The 24,985-nt window shown below is 47.3% G+C and overlaps 1 protein-coding gene across 2 annotated transcripts in view; it reads right to left on the bottom strand.

Moving 5' to 3' along the window:
- Positions 1-24,985, bottom strand: part of CCDC181 (coiled-coil domain containing 181) — a 472,735-nt gene that overhangs the window by 181,130 nt on the left and 266,620 nt on the right. For both annotated transcript variants that reach the window (XM_069636478.1, XM_069636479.1), the window contains exon 4: positions 15,273-15,419. In XM_069636478.1, coding sequence (XP_069492579.1) covers positions 15,273-15,419 — 147 coding nt within the window. The remainder of the gene's footprint in view (positions 1-15,272; positions 15,420-24,985) is intronic.

The following is a 24,985-nucleotide window of genomic DNA, read 5'->3' on the forward strand; positions in this document are numbered from 1 at the left end:
CAGGTATCCTACAGAAATACCTTCAAATAGACAATCAACCCGTTAATGCACTATCCATGAAGTACGTAACAGTCATACCTTTTTCATCAAATAAGTATCAGATATGTCAGACTTTCAGACAAAAGGCTTTTTGGCTTCTATACCTTATGCACCTACTATATGTATGTTAAGAAAGACCTGACAAACAAAAGTGCTTTTTACAGTGAACAACGTTTGTTTTTTCTATTCAACTGACCTGCACTGCGAGCTGAGATGGGGCTCTTGCAGGTGCAGGCACTCGAACGCTGCTTAGAGAAGGCGGGGCTTGCGCTCATCACGTGACCTATCACGTGGTCTATCTCAGCTTCAAAGCGCACTGACATCTGCCCGAGCGGCGGTAAGCCCGGTGGAGACAAGCCCGCTGGCTGTTGTGCGGCTGTTTGGCGCTGAGGTCGCTCCCCCTGAGACTAGCGGAACTGTGAAGGTATCCGGCCCCTGGCCAACAATAACACATCTGATGGTGACTTTGTTCTGTATAGTAATAACGAGCGCCGGGAGACTGCGGGGCTAGACCCTTTGATCCCAGTCGCATTATTACATATTTCACCGTCTTGCATGAGTGCATGGTCAATGATATCATACCGTCTATCTGATTTGCATGCATAACACTATTGTCTCTTTTGTTGGTGTCTTTTAAACAAATCATTCAGCTGCTAAAATTTAGCTTTTGGAAGGACTAAGTTTGCTATTATTTAACGACTTAATTAACCTACATTTAATGGTATGTCATACTTACAAGCTCACTTTCGAAAATGCCTGACACTGCTTGTGCTCTCCTCAATCTGGCCGCATGCAGACATGTCGCTGCTCAATCCCCCAGGTTTTTCACTGCTATTGCGCTAACTCCTCTCATAGCGCCTCGTACCAGTGGCTCAATTCTCCCATCAAAATTTTCCTTCCCATTTGTGCCGACTGGAAGTAGTCAATCACCACATCTGACTCACTCCTCAAGGCCCGAGTGCCTTGATAACAATGTTTTATCCTCCACCATCAATCAACCATCCTATGGTTGCAAAACCCCAAAGGGTTCAATTAATACACATCAACTGTTTGATGTTACTATGCTGAATTCGGTTCGCCCCCAACCTTTGGCGCAAAGTAAACTGTTCATTCCCTCTCCAATTCAGTTTCCTTCCCTGCTCCCCGAAGCATCTGATCTCTCTATCCATGCTTCATCAAGTGCCATCCCAATTTCTGTGAACTCTGACGAAGTACCTACAGGAGCTTCCATCCACTCCTCAGCCATTCGGTCTTCGTCATTTATTCACTCATTTGCTCTCCCCACTCCTAGAGCGCCACAATCTATGCCTCCCACTGCATTGTGTCATCAACTCGCGTTCATTCAAGCTGCTCTTACTTCTATTAACCTTGCAATAACTACCATGGGCAAATTATATGATACTATTGATCACAAACTCCCAAATCAGTCTTCTCTTCTCAAAGAGCTCGCTAAGTGGCTGCATCATTTCTCTATAGCTAACTCACAAATCTTACCATCTAACTGCCCAGTGGTCTTGAACAACAATGCACGACAACCGAGGGGCGTGGCTAGCCGCGGGATGAGAAAGACGTAGGCCTCCTCGGCTCCCGCGACCGCAGCAAATATCCTGATAAAATCGCCTGAAATTGGACGGCATAAGAGCTGATAACAACCCCATAGGGTGTCGGATACCCTTGGGCACAAACGAGGCGTAGAGCAGCGATACCACCACGAGAAGTTTCGAGGCGATCGACATCCAGCTTCCAAAATGGCCGCCGGCACGCACGGACGAACTCCCTGAAGTAGTCCGTGCAGCATTGGAATCCAGCCTGTTACTGTTCCGCAGTCAACATCAGAGGAAGAGAGTGGTCCCGGCGGGGCGGTGTCCCTCCCAACGGGCAGACTATAGCAGACCAGTGCAGAGGTGAGAGCGGAGCGCGTATCCACCCGTGTGGGACGCTGCGACCCCCGCCGACAGCACTGCTACTCGAGAACGAGGGGAGCCCTTCCCGTGCGGCCCAGCGTGTGAGGCAAACCTGTGAGCCACGGACGGGGAAGAGGTGCCGGAGCGGCTGGGCGGTGTGGGCAAGTGTTTCCCCCCCCCCCCGGGCTCTGCTCCAGGAGGCGACGGCATGCAATTCAGGCCAAGCACGCAGCCCCATACGCAGCTAGTGATATCGGTACCATGGGGAAAGACAAGGCAAGGAAACTTCCCACACAAAGCAGGATGGATCAGTATACCATCCAACCGCCCCAGGCGGCAGACCCCCATGTGCAATCCGCGGACGAGATGGAAACGGACCAGGGAATTTCATTGAAGGACATTATGGCTGCGATAGCTGATTCCCGCACATCAATGGAGCAGAAAATGGACGGGATAAGCATGGATGTATCCCTCCTCCGACACGATCTTCAAAAACTAACAGCACGCACAGGGGAAGCGGAACATCGCATATCCAACACAGAGGATAGAATGCATGATATGCAACAGCAGCTCCAAAACGTAACAACCAAACTGAAGGTACTGGAGGACAGAATTGAAGATGGAGAGGGCAGATCAAGGCGTAACAATGTGCGTATACGCGGTATACCTGAGAAGGCCGAAGGCCCCTGCATGGAACTTTTTGTAGAACAATGGCTGACTGATCTGTACGAGCCAGGCGCCTTCTCCAAGTTCTTTTCCATAGAGAGGGCACACAGAGTGCCCATGGGCAGACCTTCACCTGGCGCACCTCCACGAACGATAATTGCAAAATTCTTAAATTACAGGGATCGCGATGCCCTACTGGAACATGCGTGCGCAAAAGGCGCTGTCACATTCAATGGTTCCAAAATTGCCTTTTTTCCCTGACTACACCAGGGAAGTGCAAAAGGCGAGACACTCCTTCGACCACCTCAAAAAACAACTGCAAACAATGGGGGTGAAGTATGGCCTGCTCTTCCCTGCGCAACTCAAGATTTACCACAAAGGGACAACAGTCCACTTCAATGATTCCAAGGAGGCTTGGCGCTGGGCTGAACAAAACATAGACGGAGACTGGTCAACCCCCCGCGACAACAGGGGGAGGAACCGAAGGCCTCCACCAGACCAACAGCGAGAGGTCCGCCAACCACCAGCGCAGGACCCACCGGAAGATCAGGGAGGCTGACCATTGCCCTGAGGCCGGCCAAATGCCCGAGGTCACCTTGGGTCACCCAGGTTGAGCTACTGTTTTATTCTGTCTACACACACATTCACAACGGTAGGCTACACACACTTACCTGATGCAGTCGCGGTATGCCCTAAGACCGCGACGCAAGGAGAGCCCCCTCCCGATAGTGCTACAATCTCCACGGGTATTATTTGTGGTGGTTCCCCCCTAGCCACCCCCCCCAAGGGAGGGCTCTCTCCCCCTGGGATCCAAGCCGGGGGAGGCTACCTGTACTTGAAGTTAAGTTAAATGCATGTAAGGTGTCCAGTTGACACCAGTGGTTTTTTGTTCGGGCGACCGATGCTTCTGGTTGGGAGGAGTATGGGGAGGGGGGTTGGGATTTGTTAAGTTTAGTTACAGACAGGACCCGTCAAACGCATAGGATGATAAGGCTAGATGAGGCAGTATCCGCAGCTGGCGTATAACACCGTCAGTGGCAGCATAGGCAGTGACCATCAACAGCACCCATGGCATCACATAGCGGTAGTAGCGACGCTCTCAGAACACTGAGGCTCATGACTTCGAACGTTAATGGGTTGGGCAATGCAGTCAAGCGTCGGCTGGTGCAGCAATTTCTCAACAGGCATGGGGGCTGACATAGTGTTCCTGTCTGAGACCCATCTTGCGGGCACAGACTATTCCCTATTCAGACGCACAAACTACAAGCTGGCACTCCACTCAGGTTTCACGATGGGCTCAAGAGGGGTCATGATCCTGGTACACAAAAACCTCCCCTTCCACCTCACGACGGTAACCCATGACACAGACGGCAGATATGTGTACGCGACAGGCAAGCTATGGGATCACTCCATCGCTCTGATAGCTACCTATGCACCCCCAACCCTGCTAGAGCATCGTGAAGCAGGCAACAAGCGCTTACTTACGTGCTTCCAAGCGCTTCTATTCATCATACGGACTCCATCTTCAACTCACTTCAGCCCGTCATCCGCCATCGCCGGAACCTGCAAAACAAGAGACATCATTGCTAAAGACTTTAAAGACAATAGAATTACTCGAAACTTACCGTTCGTGCAGTAAACGACGGACAGCAGTCCTCTGAAGTCAAGAGGCCTGCGCTACCGATCCAGTGAAGAAACTGGTTACAGCACCCTGCCCCGAGGCAGATGGAGAGCTCGGCATTCACTTACCTAAGGTGAGAGCGTTAACCTTTGGGGGTCTACAGGAGAGCAAAAAAGGGAAGAGATAGGGACACCCCAATAACCCCAGTTCATTAATCCCATATTTTCTGTCTGCAGACATCTTACTCTTGAAGTCAGGCATACAGTGCACAGAGGTCCAGCCCAAAGAGCCAACCGGGTGCTACACATCACCTTTGAAGATACGGTAGTCACCCAGTCAAGACCGGCGCCTCTGCGAGAATCAGGTGAGCGTTACAGAACGCAAAGCCTACCGCAAAACTCTCGCCCAGGCGCTATGGAAACCTCGGATACTGACCATCTAGCCCGGTTACTTGGGGAACTAAGGGCAGAAGTGCATGCAGCTCGTCAGGAAACGAATGCTCTAAGAAGGGAACTAATTATTTCCAAGGAGAGAACAGACGGTCTTGCTAGACAATTGCTACAGTCACAAGCCGGACAAACCCCGTTACCCGCATCAGGGGCAAATCTTCCTTCAACATCCTCTATGAATCCAGTGCAGATCAACCTACCTGGGAATGTACCTCTGGCTCCGCCCGAACGATTTTCTGGTGACCCAAAGAGGTTTGCAGTATTTATCAATCAGTGCCGGTTGCACTTCTTATGCCGGCCAGCAGCCTTTCCAACTGATCAAGCTAAAGTAGCTTTTGTACTTTCGTACCTTAGTGGCAATGCGGCAGACTGGTCGATCCCTCTAGTTAATCAAGATGATCCGGTTCTCCATGATTTTCAAGCCTTTCAGCTTAGTATGGAAAAACTGTTCGCAAGACATTCACAGGGGCAGGCCTTGGACAATGAGCTTCTTTCGTTGCGACAGGGTAATCAAGACCTTTTGGCTTATATTGCATCTTTCAATAGACTAATCGTGGAAACTCAATGGCCTGAGGACAAAAGGATTACGCTGTTTTACAGAGGTCTACGTGGAGAGCTCAAAGACGTTTTAGCCCAAGTAGTGAATCCCCCACAAGACTGTTCGGATTATATAGACTTGGTCGTTCAAATAGATCATAGACTGCAGAACAGGAAGGCCGACCGTTCCAAGTTTGATGCTCGAGTATTTTCCAAACCGCCAACTCCTTCCAAAGGAGTAGACTCCGGGGAACCCATGCAAATCGGGGGTCTGAAAGGTCCTCTAACACAAAAGGAGCGGGAAAGGAGAAAACAGTTGCAATTATGCCTATATTGCGGAAACTCAGGGCACTTTCTTCGAGACTGTTCGGTGAAACCTGCCTAGAAGGCAGTAGGAGCTGCAGTTACCAAAGTTACAAACTCTGAGCAGGGAAACGACCTCGCCCGACAAGAATAGAGGTCCTCTTGCCGAGCGTGAAAACCAGTTCCGTGACCTCGCATTTCGTGATACCTATGGTCCTCATTAGCCCTGATAATCCGGATCGATTACATGCAATTGAAGCTTACGTCGACAGCGGTGCCATCGGCAATTATGTGGATCATGAAATGGTTTTGAGGATGAATCTAACTCTTTGTCCCAAGGCTGTAAAGGACGTCATTACTACAGTGGATGGTACGGAGATAGCCTCCGGGCCAGTAACGCATACCACTCAAGAGGTGACGCTAGTAAGTCAAGATGGACACCATGAGAAGATCGTGTTTGATGTGATCAAGGCCCCTCAGTTTCAGATTATTCTAGGAATACCTTGGTTAGAGAAACACAATCCTCTGATCGATTGGCGAGCAAGAACGGTCCAGTTTCCAGAATGTGTCTCTACTTGTCACCCTCCACCTGGTGTTGCACTGGCAGCAATTTCTTCAGAGACTCCCCAGTTACCTCCCGAATACCTTGAATACCAAGATGTTTTCCGGAAGGATCAGGCTAACACTCTACCTCCTCATAGGTCTTATGACTGCCAGATAGACCTGATACCTGGATCTACTCCTCCTTGTAGTAGAATCTATGCCCTCACCGAGCCTGAGAACCTTCACCTTCGACAATACCTGGATCAATACCTGGCGAATGGGTTTATTCGTCCTTCCAAGTCCCCTGCTTCTTCAGCTTTGTTCTTCGTTCCAAAAAAGGAAGGAGACCTTAGAACTTGTATCGATTATCGCTCCCTGAACCAGATCACCGTTAAGAATAGATATCCGTTACCTTTGATCCCTGAACTCCTGGACCAAGTCAGAAAAGCATGCATATATACAAAGCTGGATCTTAGAGGAGCTTACCACTTGGTACGAGTAAAAGAGGGCGATGAATGGAAGACTGCCTTCCGCACCAAGTATGGGCTATTTGAATATCAGGTCATGCCCTTCGGACTTTGCAATGCCCCGGCCGCCTTTCAATATTTTATGAACGATGTCCTCAGAGAGCTCATAGATGTGTGTGTTGTTGTTTACATTGACGACATCCTCGTTTATTCTTCATCGGAATCTGAACATCGTAAACACGTGAAAATGGTCCTCGAAAGATTGCGTCAACACAAACTTTTCGCTAAGTTGGAAAAATGTGTTTTCAACGTGACTGAAGTTGAATTCTTGGGATTCATATTATCACCTGGCGGAGTACGTATGGATTCAAAGAAGGTCGATGCAGTTCTCAAATGGCCATCACCATCCTCCGTAAAAGGTGTGCAAAGCATGTTAGGCTTCGCTAACTTTTACCGCAGGTTTATCCCCGAATTCTCTCGAATATTCCAGCCCATCACTGCCTTGTTAAAGAAAAACAAACGTTTTGAATGGTCTACCGAGGCGGAACAAGCTTTCCAGGATTTGAAGACTAAATTTATCTCTGCACCAATCTTAAAACACCCTTGCCCCGAACTCCCCTACATCGTGGAAACTGATGCCTCAAGCCTTGCCATGGGGGCAGTTCTATCACAAAAGGACCCGGTAACCAATCAGTTGCATCCCGTGGCATTTTGGTCCCGCAAATTCTCGCCTCCTGAAATCAATTACACGATTACTGACAAGGAACTTCTGGCTATCAAGTCTGCCTTTAAGGCTTGGCGGCATTATCTGCTGGGGGCCCGACACACCGTTACTGTGATTACGGACCACCGAAACCTGCAATATTTGAAAACCGCAAAAGCCCAATCCTCTAGACAACTCCGTTGGGCATTATTCTTTGCCGAGTTTGACTTCATAATTACCTATCGACCTGGTACAAAGAACGGTAAAGCTGATGCCCTTTCTCGGATGGGAGTGGAAGAACACTTGATCAACCCTAAACCTGTACCAATCATTCCCGAACAAAGAATTCTGGGTGTAATCGCCACAGAATCCATAGAGGAAGTTAAGGATAAAGCCAGGCAACTTGTAACTCCAGCAGACATACAGAACTGGCATCTGCAGGGAAAGGACTTTGCAGTAAAGGACAACTTATTGTATTTCCAAGAACGATTATACCTACCCAGCACAGATTTACAGAAAAAAGTAATCTCCTGTTATCACGATTCTTTAATGGAAGGTCATCCCGGTATGGCCAAGACCTCAGAAAAGATCAAGCGCTACTTCTGGTGGCCGTCTTGGAAAAAAGATATTAGAGACTTTATAATGTCTTGTGGAGTATGCGCCCAAAACAAGAGTCAAAAGGAAAGACCAGCAGGCCTCTTACGTCCTATTGACATCCCACCTCGCCCTTGGCATACGCTTTCTATGGACTTCATCACCGATCTACCTCCATGCTCCGGATACAATACGATTCTAGTAATCGTGGACTTATTCTCCAAGATGGCGCATTTCATTCCGCTCAAAGGCTTGCCAACAGCAGCAACTCTGGCCCGAGAATTTCTCGAAAACATTGTCCGTCTACACGGTTTTCCTTCGGTTCTAATTTCGGATCGAGGTAGTCAATTTATTTCTCATTTTTGGCGAAGTTGCTGTCGGTCGGCTCAAATTGATGTGAGACTATCGGCCAGTAACCACCCTCAGACCGACGGACAAACCGAGAGGACCAATCAAACTCTGGAACAGTATTTACGCTGCATGCTGCAACAAACTGAAAAAACTTGGAAAGACATCCTTTGGATAGCCGAATATGCCAACAATAACTCTGTCCATTCGGGAACTGGGAAAACACAGTTTTTTCTTTTGTACGGCAGTCACCCTCGAACCTCGGAGTTGGATCCCCTCCAAGATCTTGAAACACCAGCAGTAGACTACCTGCATTCTACAATCACCCAAGCCTTTAAGGAAGCTGTTTCTCACCTTCAAAGGGCTAAAGAACAATACAAGAAAGGAGCAGATCAACATCGGAAGGAAGCCCCTCAATATCAAGTAGGGGACCAAGTCTGGTTATCCACCAAATATCTACCTCTAAAAGGGCCACGCACATTCAACCCAAGATACCTTGGTCCCTATTCCATCACTACCATAATAAACCCAGTAGCGGTCAAGTTGGATTTGCCCCCTCACATGAAGATACATCCGGTCTTCCACGTCTCTCTATTAAAACCCGTGCAACCTCAAACCCGACTAACTAAATCTCCAAAACCCATCCTAGTTGATAGAGAACTCGAGTTTGAAGTCAAAAGCATTCTGGACTCCAAGATCTCCAAATCTAAACTATTTTACCTAATTGACTGGAAAGGCTACGGCCCCCAAGAGAGATCCTGGGAACCTGCTGAATATGTCCACGCTCCTCGCCTAATCAAAAGATTTCACCAAACATTTCCTGACAAGCCAAAACCCCCGGAGAAGCCCGGTTTGGGAGGGGCCTTGAGGGGAGGTACTGTCATGATCTCTGCTTCCAAAAGGTCAGGGTTTTCCCAACTCCCTTGGAAGCAGATCCATAACCCAGGTTCCGAGGGCCAACCAGTCCCAATTGGGACCTTTTGGACCCAGTCCTGGCGCCAGTGGCACCAGGCTCATAAATGTGCCCAGTCCCAGCGCTGGAAGCGCCGGGCTCATGATGCTTGGGTGGACTTACCTGCAGCAGACCATGCTGCTTACTTGCCTGCCAGCTGAGCCTCTGATCCTCTTCTGTTTGGAACTACTTTTCCTGTTGGGTGGGGCAGGAGCCACTCCCTAGATTCAGAACACTGGAACTCTTCTGGAAAGCAGGAACTCTTTTCTTACCTAGGCGTGGCTGTGGAAGGAGACACCTAAGCACTACAGGAGGCTATTTAAACCACACCCGGTGGATGAATCTTGCTTTGCGTTATTCTGCATCCTCTGCAGCAGAACGCTCATCGTGTCTTCTGTATCGGATCCTGGGCCTAAGGAAAAAGGCTTACCATCCTGAATCCAGTCTTCAGCAACACCTATAAAGACAAGAAAGAACAGGTTAGCATTCCGGCATCTGAAAGACAAAGGCTTACCTACTCTTCGTGCGCTCCGGAGGTCTTCACACTGCATTCCGGCATCTGAAAGACAAAAGCTTACCGACTCTTCGCACGCTCCGGAGGCCTTCGGCGCTGCATCCTGCATCTGAAAGACAAAACAAGGTGCGTTTAAAGACATTGGGGAACTTTGATACTCACGTGCCATTACTCCTTTCCACATCAACCCCAGTGGGTATTCCGGCACCCTGCAGCCGCTCCGAACTCGTACCTGCAAAATAAAAGACAGTTAGAGCGCATCGTGAAGCAGGCAACAAGCGCTTATTTACGTGCTTCCAAGCGCTTCTATTCATCATACGGACTCCATCTTCAACTCACTTCAGCCCGTCATCCGCCATCGCCGGAACCTGCAAAACAAGAGACATCATTGCTAAAGACTTTAAAGACAATAGAATTACTCGAAACTTACCGTTCGTGCAGTAAACGACGGACAGCAGTCCTCTGAAGTCAAGAGGCCTGCGCTACCGATCCAGTGAAGAAACTGGTTACAGCACCCTGCCCCGAGGCAGATGGAGAGCTCGGCATTCACTTACCTAAGGTGAGAGCGTTAACCTTTGGGGGTCTACAGGAGAGCAAAAAAGGGAAGAGATAGGGACACCCCAATAACCCCAGTTCATTAATACCATATTTTTTGTCTGCAGACATCTTACTCTTGAAGTCAGGCATACAGTGCACAGAGGTCCAGCCCAAAGAGCCAACCGGGTGCTACACATCACCTTTGAAGATACGGTAGTCGCCCAGTCAAGACCGGCGCCTCTGCGAGAATCAGGTGAGCCTTACACCATTTAGCATCGCGATTGGTCCCTCCCAAGGCATATCATGCTGACCTCGAGCACCCTCCGCCTTTTGTCTCAGCTCAAACAATGCATGATGAAGAGATTGCATTGCGCTCGTGCCTCATGTCGTCCTCCACAAAAAAGGCTACTGTAAGCTCATTCATCAAACCCGTATCCAAAGTCTCAATTCCTACTCGCACTCCCTCTCACTCTTTTATTCTTAAGTGTCAAGAGGGAAATGTTCCCAAATACGATCTCAATCGCGCGAGTGTCTTAAACATCTTCGGAGACATTGAAGATTTACACGATATCACGACTCATGATATAGACCAGATTGAATTTGTTTCGGATATTTGTTCTTCTGTGGTTAGACTCCGTATTCCATCTGGCCTAGTCTGGAATACAATCTGGCGATACAAAATGCAACTCTTCGAATTAGGTTTTCTCCTAGCCCTAGATCCGGAATCTACCTCGCAGCTATCTCAACCGACCAAGACTAAAGTCAACATTTATCAAGGCACATCTCACAAATCTATCAATTCTTTCACACCGACTACCTATTGCCCTTCTTAACCATCAAATGTCCCAATTTTATCATCGCTGAAACTTGCCAGCTGGAATACTCGAGGCAATGCACACCTTCATATTTTAATGTCTCATCTGTCTCAGTCTCATCATATCGTAGCCCTTCAAGAAACCTGGCTTCTGACCCCACCTGTATGGGATGGGTTTGATCTAACTTTACTCCGAGCTCTGCCCACCAAAGGCAGACCGTCTTCAGGCCTACTAGTCGCAGTCAACTCTCAGATGGGCCTCTCAGTCTCACCTTGGGCTTCAGTGCAAGCTCATATCCAATTGGTGAAGATTATCCATCAAACTTTCACGATTGCATTGGTTAACATCTATCGCAATCCTCTTGGACAAACTAATGAGACCTTTTTTGATGGTTTAGCTTCTATTCTAGATACAATTCTGATTACTCCACATATCTCACACACAATTGTTCTGGGCAATATAAATCTTGACTGCTGGAATCAAGCCTGCTCAAATCAGTCAACCCTCAAGTGGTCCTCTTTCATGATGAGATCCAATTTTTATATGGTTAACGGGGCGGTCCCAGGTGACGTCCCACCTCGTTGCACATGGCACCGAGGAACCAGTTCGAGCATCATCGACTATATATATGTCGATGCCTCTATGCTCCATCATATAGACAGCCTCACCATCATGGACTTCACCCATAGTGACCACCATCTACTTTCCATGAGCCTCCAGTGGTCTTATTCACATAAAGAAAGCCAATACTTTTTACCAGAACTTCTCACCAACTCTGCTAGATCTCGAGTGCGCTGGAATTTGTCTTCTTTATCATCTCTTAAACATAGTATTGAATATCATGCACAATCTCCACATCATCTTCACTATTTGAAATTGTTGAGCCCTTTTACCAATTCTCTCACCATCTTGAGAAAACTGAATGTTAGACATTGGCACTCCTTCGATTTGTCCGTGCAATCAACAAAGGGCGACTATCGCAGGGCACGGAAGAATATCATACGACCTCTTGTGGTCGTGACCTTTCTACCCTTAAAACCAGATACAAGAATTGGCTCAGAAGCAAAAGGGCCTCCCTCTTCCAACATGACAGTGAAGTAATGTTAAGAGCAATGAAGAACAACAATTCCAGCGCTATGTGGCAACTACTCCATGCTCAGACTTCCCATTCACTGGGCGCTTCACAGATCAATGGAGTCTCTGATCTGGCCTGGCTAACTCATTTCTCAGCATTATATGCTGATGCAACATTCTCTAATTTTAAATTCTATCCAAATTCTTCTATTCCCTGGGAAGTTGACTTTTCAATATCTGAAATCCGAGACCGAATTATGAAAACCAGTTCGTCTCAAGCTGCTGGCCCTGATGGCCTTTCGAATATGATTTTCAAGGCACACCCTCATGAATGGGCTCATATTTTATACATAATTTTCTGTAACATTCTGAAGTATCAACTAATTCCCCCTTCATGGAAAACCTCCTTAATCATTCCAATTTTCAAAAAGGGCGATCGTAGTTTACCATCAAACTAACGCCCTATTGCACTTCTTGATGCGCCTGGCAAACCTTTCTGTAAATTTATTCTCCGTGATTTTAACACATGGACTTCTAATTTTCACTTTCGTGGCCCTCAGCAATCAGGATTTGTTTCAGGCTTAGGCACCACCATTAATCTAATTTGTCTCAATGCACTAAAGGTACAATGCCATGGCACTAAACAACACATTTTTTTTGCTTTTGTAGATCTGCACGTGGCGTTTGACTCTGTTAGCCGATCGCTTCTTCTCACTAAACTTTCTCGTGACAAGTGCCCATCCACTTTATTTGATATTATTTCTGCATTACATACTGATACTTCCATACAAATTCGTCTATCTTCAGATGGGCGCCTATCCCCAAACATCTCTACAGCTCGCAGCCTCAAACAAGGTTGCCTGCTGGCCTCGGCTGTTTTCAATTATTTCATTCAAGACATGAGACTTGTCTTTGACAATATCATTTCAGATTCTCCCAATTTTAACAATCGTCCAATTAAAGCATTACTATATGCTGATGATTTGGTCCTTATTTCCGAAACCCATTCTGGATTACAGACGCTCCTTAATGCATTTCATTATTACATCTCTCTCAATGATTTGAGAGTAAATACGTCAAAAACTCAAATTGTAACATTCTGTCCAAGATCACACAAACCCCTAACCCATTTGTGGCATATTAATCAGATCCCCCTGAGTGTGGTTTCACATTATACTTATCTCGGAATGATTTTCGAGGGCAAGGCTCATGCATCTGGTCATATTTCACATTTGTCTGCTAAACTGAAAAATGCTATCTCCCATGCTTCTATCATCATTATTACAATTTTGGAACTTAAAAGTCACTCCTATTCTGCTTTATGGGCTTGAAACTACAAATGAAGATTTGTCATTGCTTCTTATTTCATGGGAAGCTAAATTCTGGAAACAGGTTTTACACCTACCACAATGCACACCTTGTCCTTGGATTCAATTCGAATTAGGCTTAGTCTCCCTACAAGCCTTGTACAATTGGAGAGTGTGTGCACTCTTCCGTAAGTGCCTTATCTCAACTTCCCACATCTCCATTTTACAATTGCTTTCCAAATACATGTTCTCAGTCAAACATGTGTTTATAAACACTTGGTTGTCAAGGGTATATAACATTTTGGTCACTGCAGAGGTTCCAATCGATATCCTAGTCACGAATCCGGACAGAGCTAAATTTAAAATGTATCAAACTGACTGGCTAATGACTAGAGACCTCTGCCTACAATACAAAGATGGGGATGGCCTGAGATTTCCCCACAAAGAAATCCGCACTGTGGCCCCATACTTGATCCTTTCACCCACCCCACAATATCGCCTGAGCATTCTTCGCATGAGATTTAATCTTTGGATCACTAAGGATATTCAAGTCAGGTGCAAGCTTTTACCTCCAGCAGAGAATAAGTGTTGCTTCTGTCTGTCACCTGACACCCAGGAGACTCTTGTCCACCTGATTACTCAATGTGCGCCTCTTCGGGGCAAACAAGAAATCAATTTCTCAAAATTGTGTACTTATTTAGGTCTTTCAGACCCACAAGCCTGTTGGGCAGCTATTTTAAACTCCTCCTGCTCAGCTATACAAATAGCTACTGTTAACTTTCTAAATTCCTTGATGCTTGAACCGACTGTTTGCTGATTTAAGCTGTCACCCCGCCATTGTGTGAATATCATAATGATGCATCTGATCTGTTTCATTTCCCATTCTTTTTATTTATTTGTGTTGATTCATCAAGTTAATTCATTTTTGTTTAGTTGATTGTGATATTTCGTTACCAATGTATGACATGTGTAATCTTGTAAAGTGAGATGTTTTATATTTGAAAGGTTGATTAAATTCAACTAACCAAATAAAAATAAATAAAAAATAAAGACTTAATATTCAACATAAGTGTATGTGATGTTTATTAAAAATGTATAACAATATATGAACACAATATATGAAGCTAAATAATCATCTAATAAAATGCTGTTCTGTAAAAAAAAAAGTCAGTTCACTTACTATTTTATGGCAACTTCTTCACATGTATTTTTATTTTCAAAGCTATTTTTCCGCAGTCCATCTCCATATGCCTATTTTCTTTTCATTAAACCCTGAACTACAATGCAAGACTAAATGGAGGAATCCCTAAGCCTTGAGAAAGGGCAATTAAGTAAAGCATTAACAGAGATGCAATAAAACAGAGAAATATCATATTTTTATTTTTAAGAGCTTCATCAAGCAAAGTAAACTTCTCCATTTCTCCAGTCGAGCACCTCGACACAAATCAATTTTCGTTCGAGAGGGCAAGAGATTACAAAAGTTGAAGCCACACACTTTGCTCCAAGAGCTTGTACTTTCAAAATCTGAAGGACAGCACTAAAGGCCCAAATTGCAAATGCTGGCTCCAATGCCTGCACAGCACAAGGGAAGGGAAGGGAAGGGAGGCACTTGGCCAAAGTCCTGCTGTGTACATATCATTCCACACATTTTATCATCAACTGTTCACACTCATACCATTTGTTTCTGACTACACCAAGTGTCTCCCAAGCGGCACTTATGTGGCAAATTCTAAAAAAACAGCGCAGACGTGTAATGGAGGCAGACAGAAGGGGGAAAATATAATTGGCTTGGCATGGATTGCTACAAGTCAAAATGCATTGTTGTATTATATATAGCTGCAAAAACTCTTACTTAAAAAAGAAAACAAGGAACAGCAGTAACAAAGAGACATTACCTACCCGACAATTCATCTCTTCCATCTCTTTTGCCTCCCGTATTCGTTTCTCTTCCATAAGCTGTTCTTTTTTCTTTAGAAGCCAAGATCTGAATGCAGTTTCATTCTCTCTTCTCTTTAGTTCTTCCTCTTCTCTTTTCCGTGCTTCCACCTTATGCAAAACCATAAACACATTGTTAACATTATGTACAGTAGTCACATTATGCAAAACAACTCTGACTCAGCATAGAAATCCTGTACCTCAGTTTATTAGATTTTACAGTCTACAGTACCATGGCAATGCTCGTTACTTAAAAAACATCATTATAATAAAACGCAAAGAAATGCGAAGGCAGACACTGCAACAATCACTGGAAATGTGAAGTAATCAATGCTCAAAGAGGAACAGTAGTCATGTTTGTCAAAACTGAATTCTCAGGCAGCAGAGTCTTTGGGCACCGACTCAGTTCGCTGCAGGTCGAACTATTGAGCATTTTGGAACGGTGAGAGGCACCCAGTCCTCTTTTGCGGTTTGACAACTTTATAAGCTGAAAAACGCGCTGAAAAACTTTATAAGCTGAAAAAAGGAGCGGCCGCAGAGTCAGGCAGCAGAGTCTTTGGGCACTGACTCAGTTCGCTGCAGGTCGGACTATTGAGCATTTTGGATCGCTGAGAGGCACCCAGTCCTCTTTTGCTGTTACAACTTTATAAGCTGAAAAACGCTGCAGAGCGGCCGTAGATTCTTTGTGTCTTTGGGTTCTGTGGGCTCTTCGGACTCACGGTGGAACAACATCTTGGATTCATCCATTCCAACATCCTTTGTCCACCACTGCAGCCACTGCCCCATCGGGAACGGGGCAGTGGAATTGCCGCATTCGTGGCGAGGAGGGAGAAGAAGCCTACTCCACTACTGAACCACACTGGTAAGCAGAGACAAGTCGATTGTGACTGCAGTACGAGCGGGAGACCTCTGGGGTTTGCCTCCTTAACCCCGCTCATAGCAAGTGTATTGCTATCCTTATAGCCTGTGGTTGCTCTTCCTCCCGCAATTCTGCATACTTTTGAATATTGTTAATGTATTGAGGAGGTATGGACCTCAAGTTCTTCGGCCTGGACAGCTGTTGGGGAACACCCCTTTCGATCCTGCTCGCTACAAACATAATGGCATATCCCGCTTGCAGTGAGCATAGGTGTGGAGACGTCGCAAGATCGCATGCAGGCGATCTCGTGAGATCTCGTCTCGCCGCGAGAAGCGCGAGGACCAGCGCTCCTGGCAAACTGGCAGCGGAGCGCAGAGCATACACACTGCCACAGCGCTGCTCCTGATATGAGGAGCCCAGTGACTAGAGGCTCCTACTAAAGCTGACCCAGCTTCCAGGAGCGTAATACCAAGGCAATAGGAGGCCACCTGGGTGCCCTGGAAGCCTGCTGTGTGCCAGCCCTACTGGCACACTCTGCCCCCAGTGAAGCAACTGGGAGGCACATAGACTGAACAATGAGTACAGCCTCCTCCTCGCATGGACAAGAGTTTTTCCCCCCCTTCATTGTAACTGTCCCAAATAAATACGTTGGCAGTTTTACTCCTTCAGACCACTACATATTTGGCGACAAGGACTCTTAGTACCCACAGGCCCACCATGCAAAGCGCTACACCGCCCCCCACATTCCTCCCTTCACCAGGGACCCCTGCTATCCCGTGGCCACAATTGGAGCCTCTTTTCTACAGGTACTTGGAGGCTGTAGGTGGCGTGGGATACGCAACTGCCAGAAAGAGGGCGATGTTACTGAACGCAATGGGGGTTGAAGGCCAGCGCATCTTTGCCACTCTGAAAGCCATTCCTGAGGAAGAGGAGGGCAATGACGTCTATAAAGAGGCGATCCGCTGCATCTTGGAAGAGATTTACCAATAAGGAGAACATGGTGCTACACAGACTGAGGTTCTATACCCGCAAGCAAGAAGGGAAAGGGCCCGTGGATGACTACATTACCAGGATGAGGGAGCTGGCTTCCCTTTGTGGTTTTGGCGACAACGCCGAGCAAGTCATCTGTGGCATGCTGGTTGTTCACACAAACTCCAGGAAAGTGCAGGACAAATTCATCCAAGAAAAGGAAGTGAACTTAGACAAGGCCATTCAAATTGCCAGAGTGGAAGAAGAAACTTTCAGTAGGCGCAAAGAAGTGGGAACCCATTCCCCAGTGCCCAAATTAACAGCGTTGCAGTGGAGAGGGCACAGAGATAAACAGAACCGTGACAGTCCCAGAGACAAAGGCCCCAAGCTTAAAGATGCACCAAAATGCTACAGGTGTGCCAGCACCAAACACATGACGAATGATCGCGACTGTCCCGCCAGGAACAAGGAGTGCAGGTCCACAACCACCAAGGTGTATTTCTTGCATAAAGGCCCTGCCGTGCTCGGATGAGACGATCAACACAGACTCAGTATAAAACTGGACCCCCACACCCCGAACAGGTACTCATGGTCTCGTCAGGAGCAGCGCAGAGTTTCAGAGAAGCTTTTCCAGACCTTTTTTTTCGGAAAAGCCCGGGGAAAGTGAAGAACTATGTCCATAAAATCTGCCTCAAATTGAATGCAGTCCGGTGAAGCACAAAGTCAGATCTGTACCCGCTATGGCAAGACCGGTGCTAGAAGCCCACCTCCGGAAGATGGTCGAGGAAGGAACCATCGAGACAGTAGAATCGTCGGAGTGGTTGAGCCAGTGGTACTAGTTAAGAAGAAATCTGGCAACGACCTCAGAATTTGCATCGACTTAAGAAGCCTGAACTTAGAGGTCATTACCGACAGTTTCCCGCTCCCTAGCATCAACGAAATTGTGCTCATGATGAAAGAAGCGGCAATTTTTGTAAAAGCTGGACATGCGCAACGCTTACCACCAGATTCCACTGCATAGAACCTCGCGCCCCCTAACGGTGTTCATCACTCCATTTGGCACGTTCCAACGCATGCATGCCATTTGGTTTATCTTCAGCAGGGTCTGCTTTCCAGGGAATGATGAGCTCACTTTTTCTTTTTTTTTTTTTTCATTTTTAAAAAAAAATATTTTTATTGGCATTTCTTCAAACTTAAACATCGGGACACAACATAGTCCCACAAACCCCTCCACCCCTTCCGCCTCCCTCCCCTCCGGTGAAACGTCTATGCATTGTCTTTGCAACTCTTGGATGTGTTCATTTTAAGCTGTAAACATATCAAGAATGCGGATGTTATGTGGGCACCATTGCAATATATAATCGCTTTGCAGGAAGTCCATGGCGTCTCCCCAATCTGTGGTGAACTTCTGTCTGTCTCCTTGAAGGTTATAGATCCTCTCCATGGCTACATAGTTCCAGATTCTCCTGAGCCATTCTTGTGTAGTTGGGGGGGTCTTCTGTTTCCATTTTTGCGCAATGGCTAGCCATGCTGCTATTAGGAATCCCATAAAGTTCCGTTTTTGAGTTTTCGTAAATGACTTATCTCGGGGGGCCCACATACCGCACAGCCATATCTCTTCTCCTAAATTGGCCGCGCCCTCGAAGATTTTCTGCATCTGTGCTTTCACATCCGTCCAGAATTGTTGCAGAACTATACAGTCCCACCAGATGTGTCTCCAGGTTCCCAAGGTATCACATCCCCTCCAGCATTTCCCTTGCGTTGTTGGGAACATTTTGTGAATTCTCTCTGGCGTATAGTGCCATTGGACCATCACTTTCGTCCAAGCTTCCCTCGTTTGAACTGCTCGTGTCCATTTTGGGATTATTAGCCAGAGGTATGTCCATTGGTCCCTAGCAATTTGTTTTCCTAGGGTTACTTCCCACTTTTTCATGTACTGCCATGTTATGTTTTCTTCTTGGGCGTTTATAAACTTGTAGAGTGCAGAGACAAATTTTTTTCCCCCGTTTGGGTCAACATATATGTTTCAAATGGGGTGAGGTCCCTTGTCCATGCTATTGTTATTCTTGGTGTTGAGAGCCAGTGGTGGAGCTGCTCGTACTGATATCTATCCCTTTCTGTGAGGCCCAGCAGCTCCTGGCAATCTGAAAAGGTTCTGATCTGTTGGCCTTCTATCATATCACCCACCTTTGTGCAGTCAGCCTCGCGCCATTTCCTGAAGGATCCTTTCATCAGTCCGGGGGGCGGGGGGTCTAGATTGTCGAACAGTGGCATGAAGGGGGCGGGATCCTTCGTTAGGGTTTCCTTCTTGGTTGCTCTGTTCCATATTTCCATGGTGGTGTTCATAACTTCGCTAAGTTTGATGTTGTGATGTCTGTGCTCGGGTCTCCTCCATAGGAGGTGGTGCAGATTTGATCTTGCAACGGCTCTGTCCTGTGCCTCCCACCATTTTTCTGAGTTGTCTGTGATCCATTCGTGTAGGACCCACAGTTGTGCCGCCTCGTATCTTTTGAAGTGGGGGAGCGCCATTCCTCCATCGGATTTAAGTGCAGTGAGCACCTGTTGGGACATTCTCAGTGTTTTGTTTTGCCAAATGTATTTTGTAATGATTTTAGAGAGGGTCTTGAAAAATGTTACCTGGATTCGGATGGGGAGAGCTTGGAAGTAATACAGGAGCCTGGGAAATATCGTCATTTTGATGACCGTTATTCTGCCCCACCAGGATATTGATAGAGGGTTCCATCTGTTTAGGTCGGTTCTTACGTCTTCCATGAGTTTAGGGTAGTTTCTGTTATAGAGGTCTTTTATCTTTGTGGTCAGAATTACTACCAAATATTTCACTCCTTCTTCGGTCTTTAGTAGGTTTAGGTCTTCAGTTGTCTTGTATATTCCCTCTGTGTCTCCCGCCAGGGCCATTACTGACGATTTCTGCTTGTTTATTTTCAGCACCGATATCACTCCATAGTCGTCTATCTGCTGTATAAGGAGGGGAAGTGTGTTGCTTGGGTCTGATATGGTCAGCAACATGTCATCTGCGTATGCCGCCGTTTTGTGCGTGTGTCCTCCCATTTCTATGCCCTTGATGTCCGGGGCTGCTCTGATCTTCGCTAGTAAGGGTTCCAAGAAGATTGTGTTGAGTAGGGGCAATAGGGGGCATCCCTGCTTTGTTCCCCTGCCTATTATGACTGGGTCTGAGAGTTCGCCGTTGACTGCAATCCTGGCCCTCGGTGAGTTGTAATTTGCACGAATCATGACGATAAAATCCTCCCCCATGTCCATTTTCCGTAGTATAGCGAATAGCATCGACCACTCTACCCGGTCAAATGCTTTTTCAGCATCCAGTGCTATTATTGCCGATGGGATTTCCATGATTCTGGTCTTTTCTATGAGGTGGATTATTCGTCTTATGTTGTCGTGGGTCTTACTGTTGGGGATGAAGCCTGATTGTTCTTGGTGGATTCATTTGGGGAGCAGGGGTGCGAGCCTATTGGCTAGGACTTTTGTATAGAGTTTGGCATCAACGTTGATTAAGGCGATTGGTCGATATGAGCCGGGACTTTCGGGATCTTTCCCTTTCTTATGGAATACTAGGATCTTGGCGTCATTCATAGATGTGGCTATATTGCGCGTTGACTTGAAGGTGTTAAATAGCGTAGTTAGATAGGGCGATAATGTTTCCGCGTATGTTTTGTAGAATGCTGCGATAAAGCCGTCCGGCCCTGGAGCTTTATTTTTAGGAAGATCTCTTATTGCCTTCAGCACCTCCTCTGTTGTGATTGGTTGTTCAAGAGCTTCCTTTTCAGCCGGAGCCACTGTAGGTAATGTTATCCCTGACAAAAATGCCACCTGTGACTCTTCACTCGGACGCTGTGACGTGTACAGATTCTGGTAGAATTCTCGGAATACCTCTTTTATGTCCTTCGTTTGTGTTCTCTTAACTCCCTGTCCGTCCGTCAGAGTTTTCACTATTTGTTCTTGCCGTTTGCCTTTAAGTTGTCTTGCTAGTAGGTTGTCTGCTTTGTTCGATTTCATCGCGTACCAGTGTTTGGTGTGAAGTAGTTGCGTTTCGGCTCTCTTTGTCCTTATCAGATCTTTCTGGCTCTGGATGTGACGGTAAGCTCTCTTCATTTTCCTTGAGGTGTTCTTGGTCATTTCTTCCCTTAATTCTTCCAGTTTGACACCCAACTCGTCTTCCCATTTGTGCAAAAGTTTATCTTCTTGAGCTTTTAACACTATTTGATGTCCCCTTATCACCGCTTTGAAGGCTTCCCACGTGATGCTCGGGGAGACGTCCGGGGTAATATTATTCTCAAAGTATTCCTCAACTTTCTCTCTGATTATTTCTTTTGTCGCTATATCTTGAATCATTTCTCTAGGGAATGTCCAGCGCCATAGGCCTGATTGTTTTCGCAGTTTAGGAAGGGTGATCCATAATGGGGCATGATCTGATAATGAGATTGTGCCTTTTTCTATGTCCTGTATTTCTCCGACTAGGCCTGCTGTGGCCCATATGTAGTCGATCCTAGAGCTTGTATCGTGTACGTGTGAGTGATACGTATATCCTTTAGTTGATCCTCTGAGTCTTCTCCACATGTCTTCTAATGCCAGGTTCTGCATTGTCAGTCTGAGTGCGTTCGACGGAGCCCCTTGTTGGGAGGTTTTGGTATTCGAACGATCTTCTGTTAGATTCCACGCTAGGTTGAAGTCTCCTGTTAGGATCACCTCTCCCTCCGCAAAATTTTCTAGTGTGTTTATTGTTGCTTTGATGCATCCTTCCTGGCCCGTGTTCGGGGCATAAAAGGTTGCAATGGTTAGTTTACAGTTGTCTATTTGGGCCTTCACAAAGACGTATCGGGCATTTTTGTCCGCTAATGTCTCCTTGATTTGGACCTGCAGATGGTTGGCGAAGGCTACGAGTACACCTTTTTTTTCTCGTCATCGTTGGATTGGATGATTTGTTTGTAGTCTTTTACCCCAAGTAGACTTTTCCTCTTTTTCTGAATGTAGGTTTCTTGGAGCGATATTATGTCGAACTTTTCCCTTTGTAAGAAGTGTTCAGTTTTCTTCCTCTTCACAGGTGTGTTCAGCCCTCGAATGTTAAACGTCAGGATTTTCAGCCCCATTCTTTCACGTAAACTTGGGTTTCCTTGCTGGGACCATCCTATGGGTTGCCATGGGATGCATTTGAACCGGAGTATGGGTTCCCCCCCCTGAACTTTCCCCTGAACTCCCTCCCCTCCCACCTCCCTTTCTTCCCCCCCAACAATGTCCCTGAGGAGGGCTCTGGGCCCTATGGTTGCTCCGGCGTGGTGTCTTTGCTCCATGTCCTCTAAAGCCTCAGGGTAATTATTTGCAGGGGATCCTAAACCCTGCTTGTGGATCGAATTCCACTGGTGTCCCGTGACTCTGCCGCGCCAACTTTTCGGCACTGGCCTTTGCTAGGATGTTCGTGCCAATGTTTATTCTCCCACCTAGTCTGCCTAGGAGCTACTGTTCCTGGTGCGTTAGTTTTATTCTGGATTGCGTGATTGGAGTCTTGTCCTTCTTTTCTCTGTTTGCCATCCCCTTGGCTGTCTCTGTTGTTTTGGGGGTTCTCTTGTTTTTGTGGGATCAGATTCGTGTTCCTGACATCCCATAATCTTGAGGCCCTCTTCGCATGTTGTGATCTGATGTTGCCTTTCTTCCCATGAGAATAGAAGGCCAAAGGGAAATGTCCATTTGTACCGGATTTGTTTTTCTGATAGGATTTTGGTCAGTTGACTCATTTCTCTTCTCTTTCTGAGTGTGGATTGTGCTAGGTCCTGGAACAGTAGTATTTCTCTGCCATTTATTCTTATCTGATCCAGTGTCCTGGCCTTTCTCAAAATCTGATCCTTTTGTGTGTAGCTAGTCATGGCCACTAGGACGTCTCTGGGGTGGGATCCTGGATCCCCTGTTCTCCGGGGGGCTACCCTGTGTATTCTATCGATGCAGATGTCATCCCCGGGATCTTCCCCCAGGATATCATGAAATACTTGTTGCACTGCTGAGCGGAGGTCTTTATCCTCTACTGTTTCCGCCATATTTTTGATGCGAATGTTTGATCTCCTCAATCTATTTTCCAAGTCCTCGCATTGTGATTCGAGTTCTATCGCCAGACGTGCGAGGCGGTCTTGTGCCTCAGCTTGTAGGGTCGCCTCCTCGTCTATGTTCTGGACAGTCTTTTCCAGGTTGTCCGTCCTCTCCTCTAGGGATTCGATGTCTTTTTTTAGCTCCTGTACTGCTTGCTTCAGTTCCCCTTTTATTTTATCGAATTGTGACTGAGTTGAGGCAATTAACTGGTCTTGGAATTCTTTAAACCATGTTTTCATGTCTTCCCGAGTGGCCATGTCTAGTTCTTCGCTATGTTCTATTGGGTCAGCTTCTTTACTATTCTGTTTATTTTGTTGTCTTTGTCCTGCGTTTCCTGTTCCCCAAATGTGTGTCAGATCTTGTACCTGCTTGGCTCCTCTTTTGTTTGTCGCTGCAGCCTGTGACCCCTGCCTCGCCTTGGCTTTGGACATGTGTGTGACTTCCTTGCCCGGTGCGTTATCCCTGCGTCTTTCTCTCCTTGGGCCTCCCGGGTTCAGATATTTTTGTGTGGGGACGTTTTCGCCCCCGCTTGGGCTTGTGCTCCACCGTTTCTCAGGTGTGAGGTCTTTTTCTCGGGGGGCTGGTGGAGTTCCGCCTCTGTTGTCCCTCTCGGTGTTGCGTGTCTCTTATGAGTGCCTTCTGTTCCTCTGGGCGCCAAAATGCTCCCCACGGGTCCGTTGTGTGGTAGTGGCCCGGGTCCCTTCCCAGTGTGGCCTGCTTTAGTGGGGCTACCGAATTGATTCTGCCTGGGGAATGCGGTTTCCTTATCGGTTTCCTGATTTCGGCCCCTTATCTGCGTAGCCGGGTGAGCTGGGGGGGCCCTCCCCATTCGCCCCCGGAACTCTGCCCCGCCTCGTACCTGCTTATCGCGCCGCCAGATGGATCACTGGGTTCCGTCTGCATCCGCCGCTGTGTGCTGGGCCTTGCCGTCTGCTCCCCGTCGGTGTGCTCTGGGGTGCGATTCCTTCAGCCTGGCGCCTCACTCTCCCAGGCGGTCACCTGCCCGTCCGGTCCCCTCCTTTTCCCTCAGCCTCCGAGTCCGCCTGCTCCTCTCTCATTGCTTCCCTGCAGGGTGGGGAACGCAGCCTAGATTCTCGGTTCGCTTCAGGGTACACTCCGGCGGAGGTCCGGATGTCCCCTCCAGGTCTCGCTCCTCTGTTTCCTGCGTATTCATTGGCCCCGCGCCGGGGGCTCCTCCCTCGGCCTGGCAGCGTGGCGACTCAGGCCTGCACCGGCGGGAAGACTGTCCTGGGTCAGGACCGGGGGACACTTCTCGATCGCCCGCAATCTGTTCGTCCCGTCTCCTCTTCGCCCCTTTTTCTCTACCCGATGAAGGAAGGTTCATCTTGAAGGGCACAGCTCCTGCTTATTTCATTTCTTTATTGTCGCGGCCCGAGCTAGGGGACAGAGCTACGCTCACGCACGTCTGCCCGGCTCGGCCGCCATCTTGGAATCCCCAAGAGCTCACTTTTAAAAGGGAGTCACCAACGTTTCCTACTTTCAAGATGACATTCTTGTATATGCCAAGGACACTGCAACACACGATAAAGCGCTCACGGAAGTCCTGAGCAAACTCCAAGAAGCAGGCATCCACCTACACCACGAGAAATGTGTCTTCAGCGTGAGTGAGGTGGAATATCTTGGATACCGCATTTCGAAGCAAAGGGTAAGCCCCAAGAAGAACCTTCTGGAAGCCATAACCGACGCCCCGGCCCCGATGTCCAAAGATGAACTACGC

Source organism: Ambystoma mexicanum, chromosome 7p, assembly GCF_040938575.1.
Source record: "Ambystoma mexicanum isolate Mex_15411 chromosome 7p, UKY_AmexF1_1, whole genome shotgun sequence".
Lineage (NCBI taxonomy): Eukaryota > Metazoa > Chordata > Amphibia > Caudata > Ambystomatidae > Ambystoma > Ambystoma mexicanum.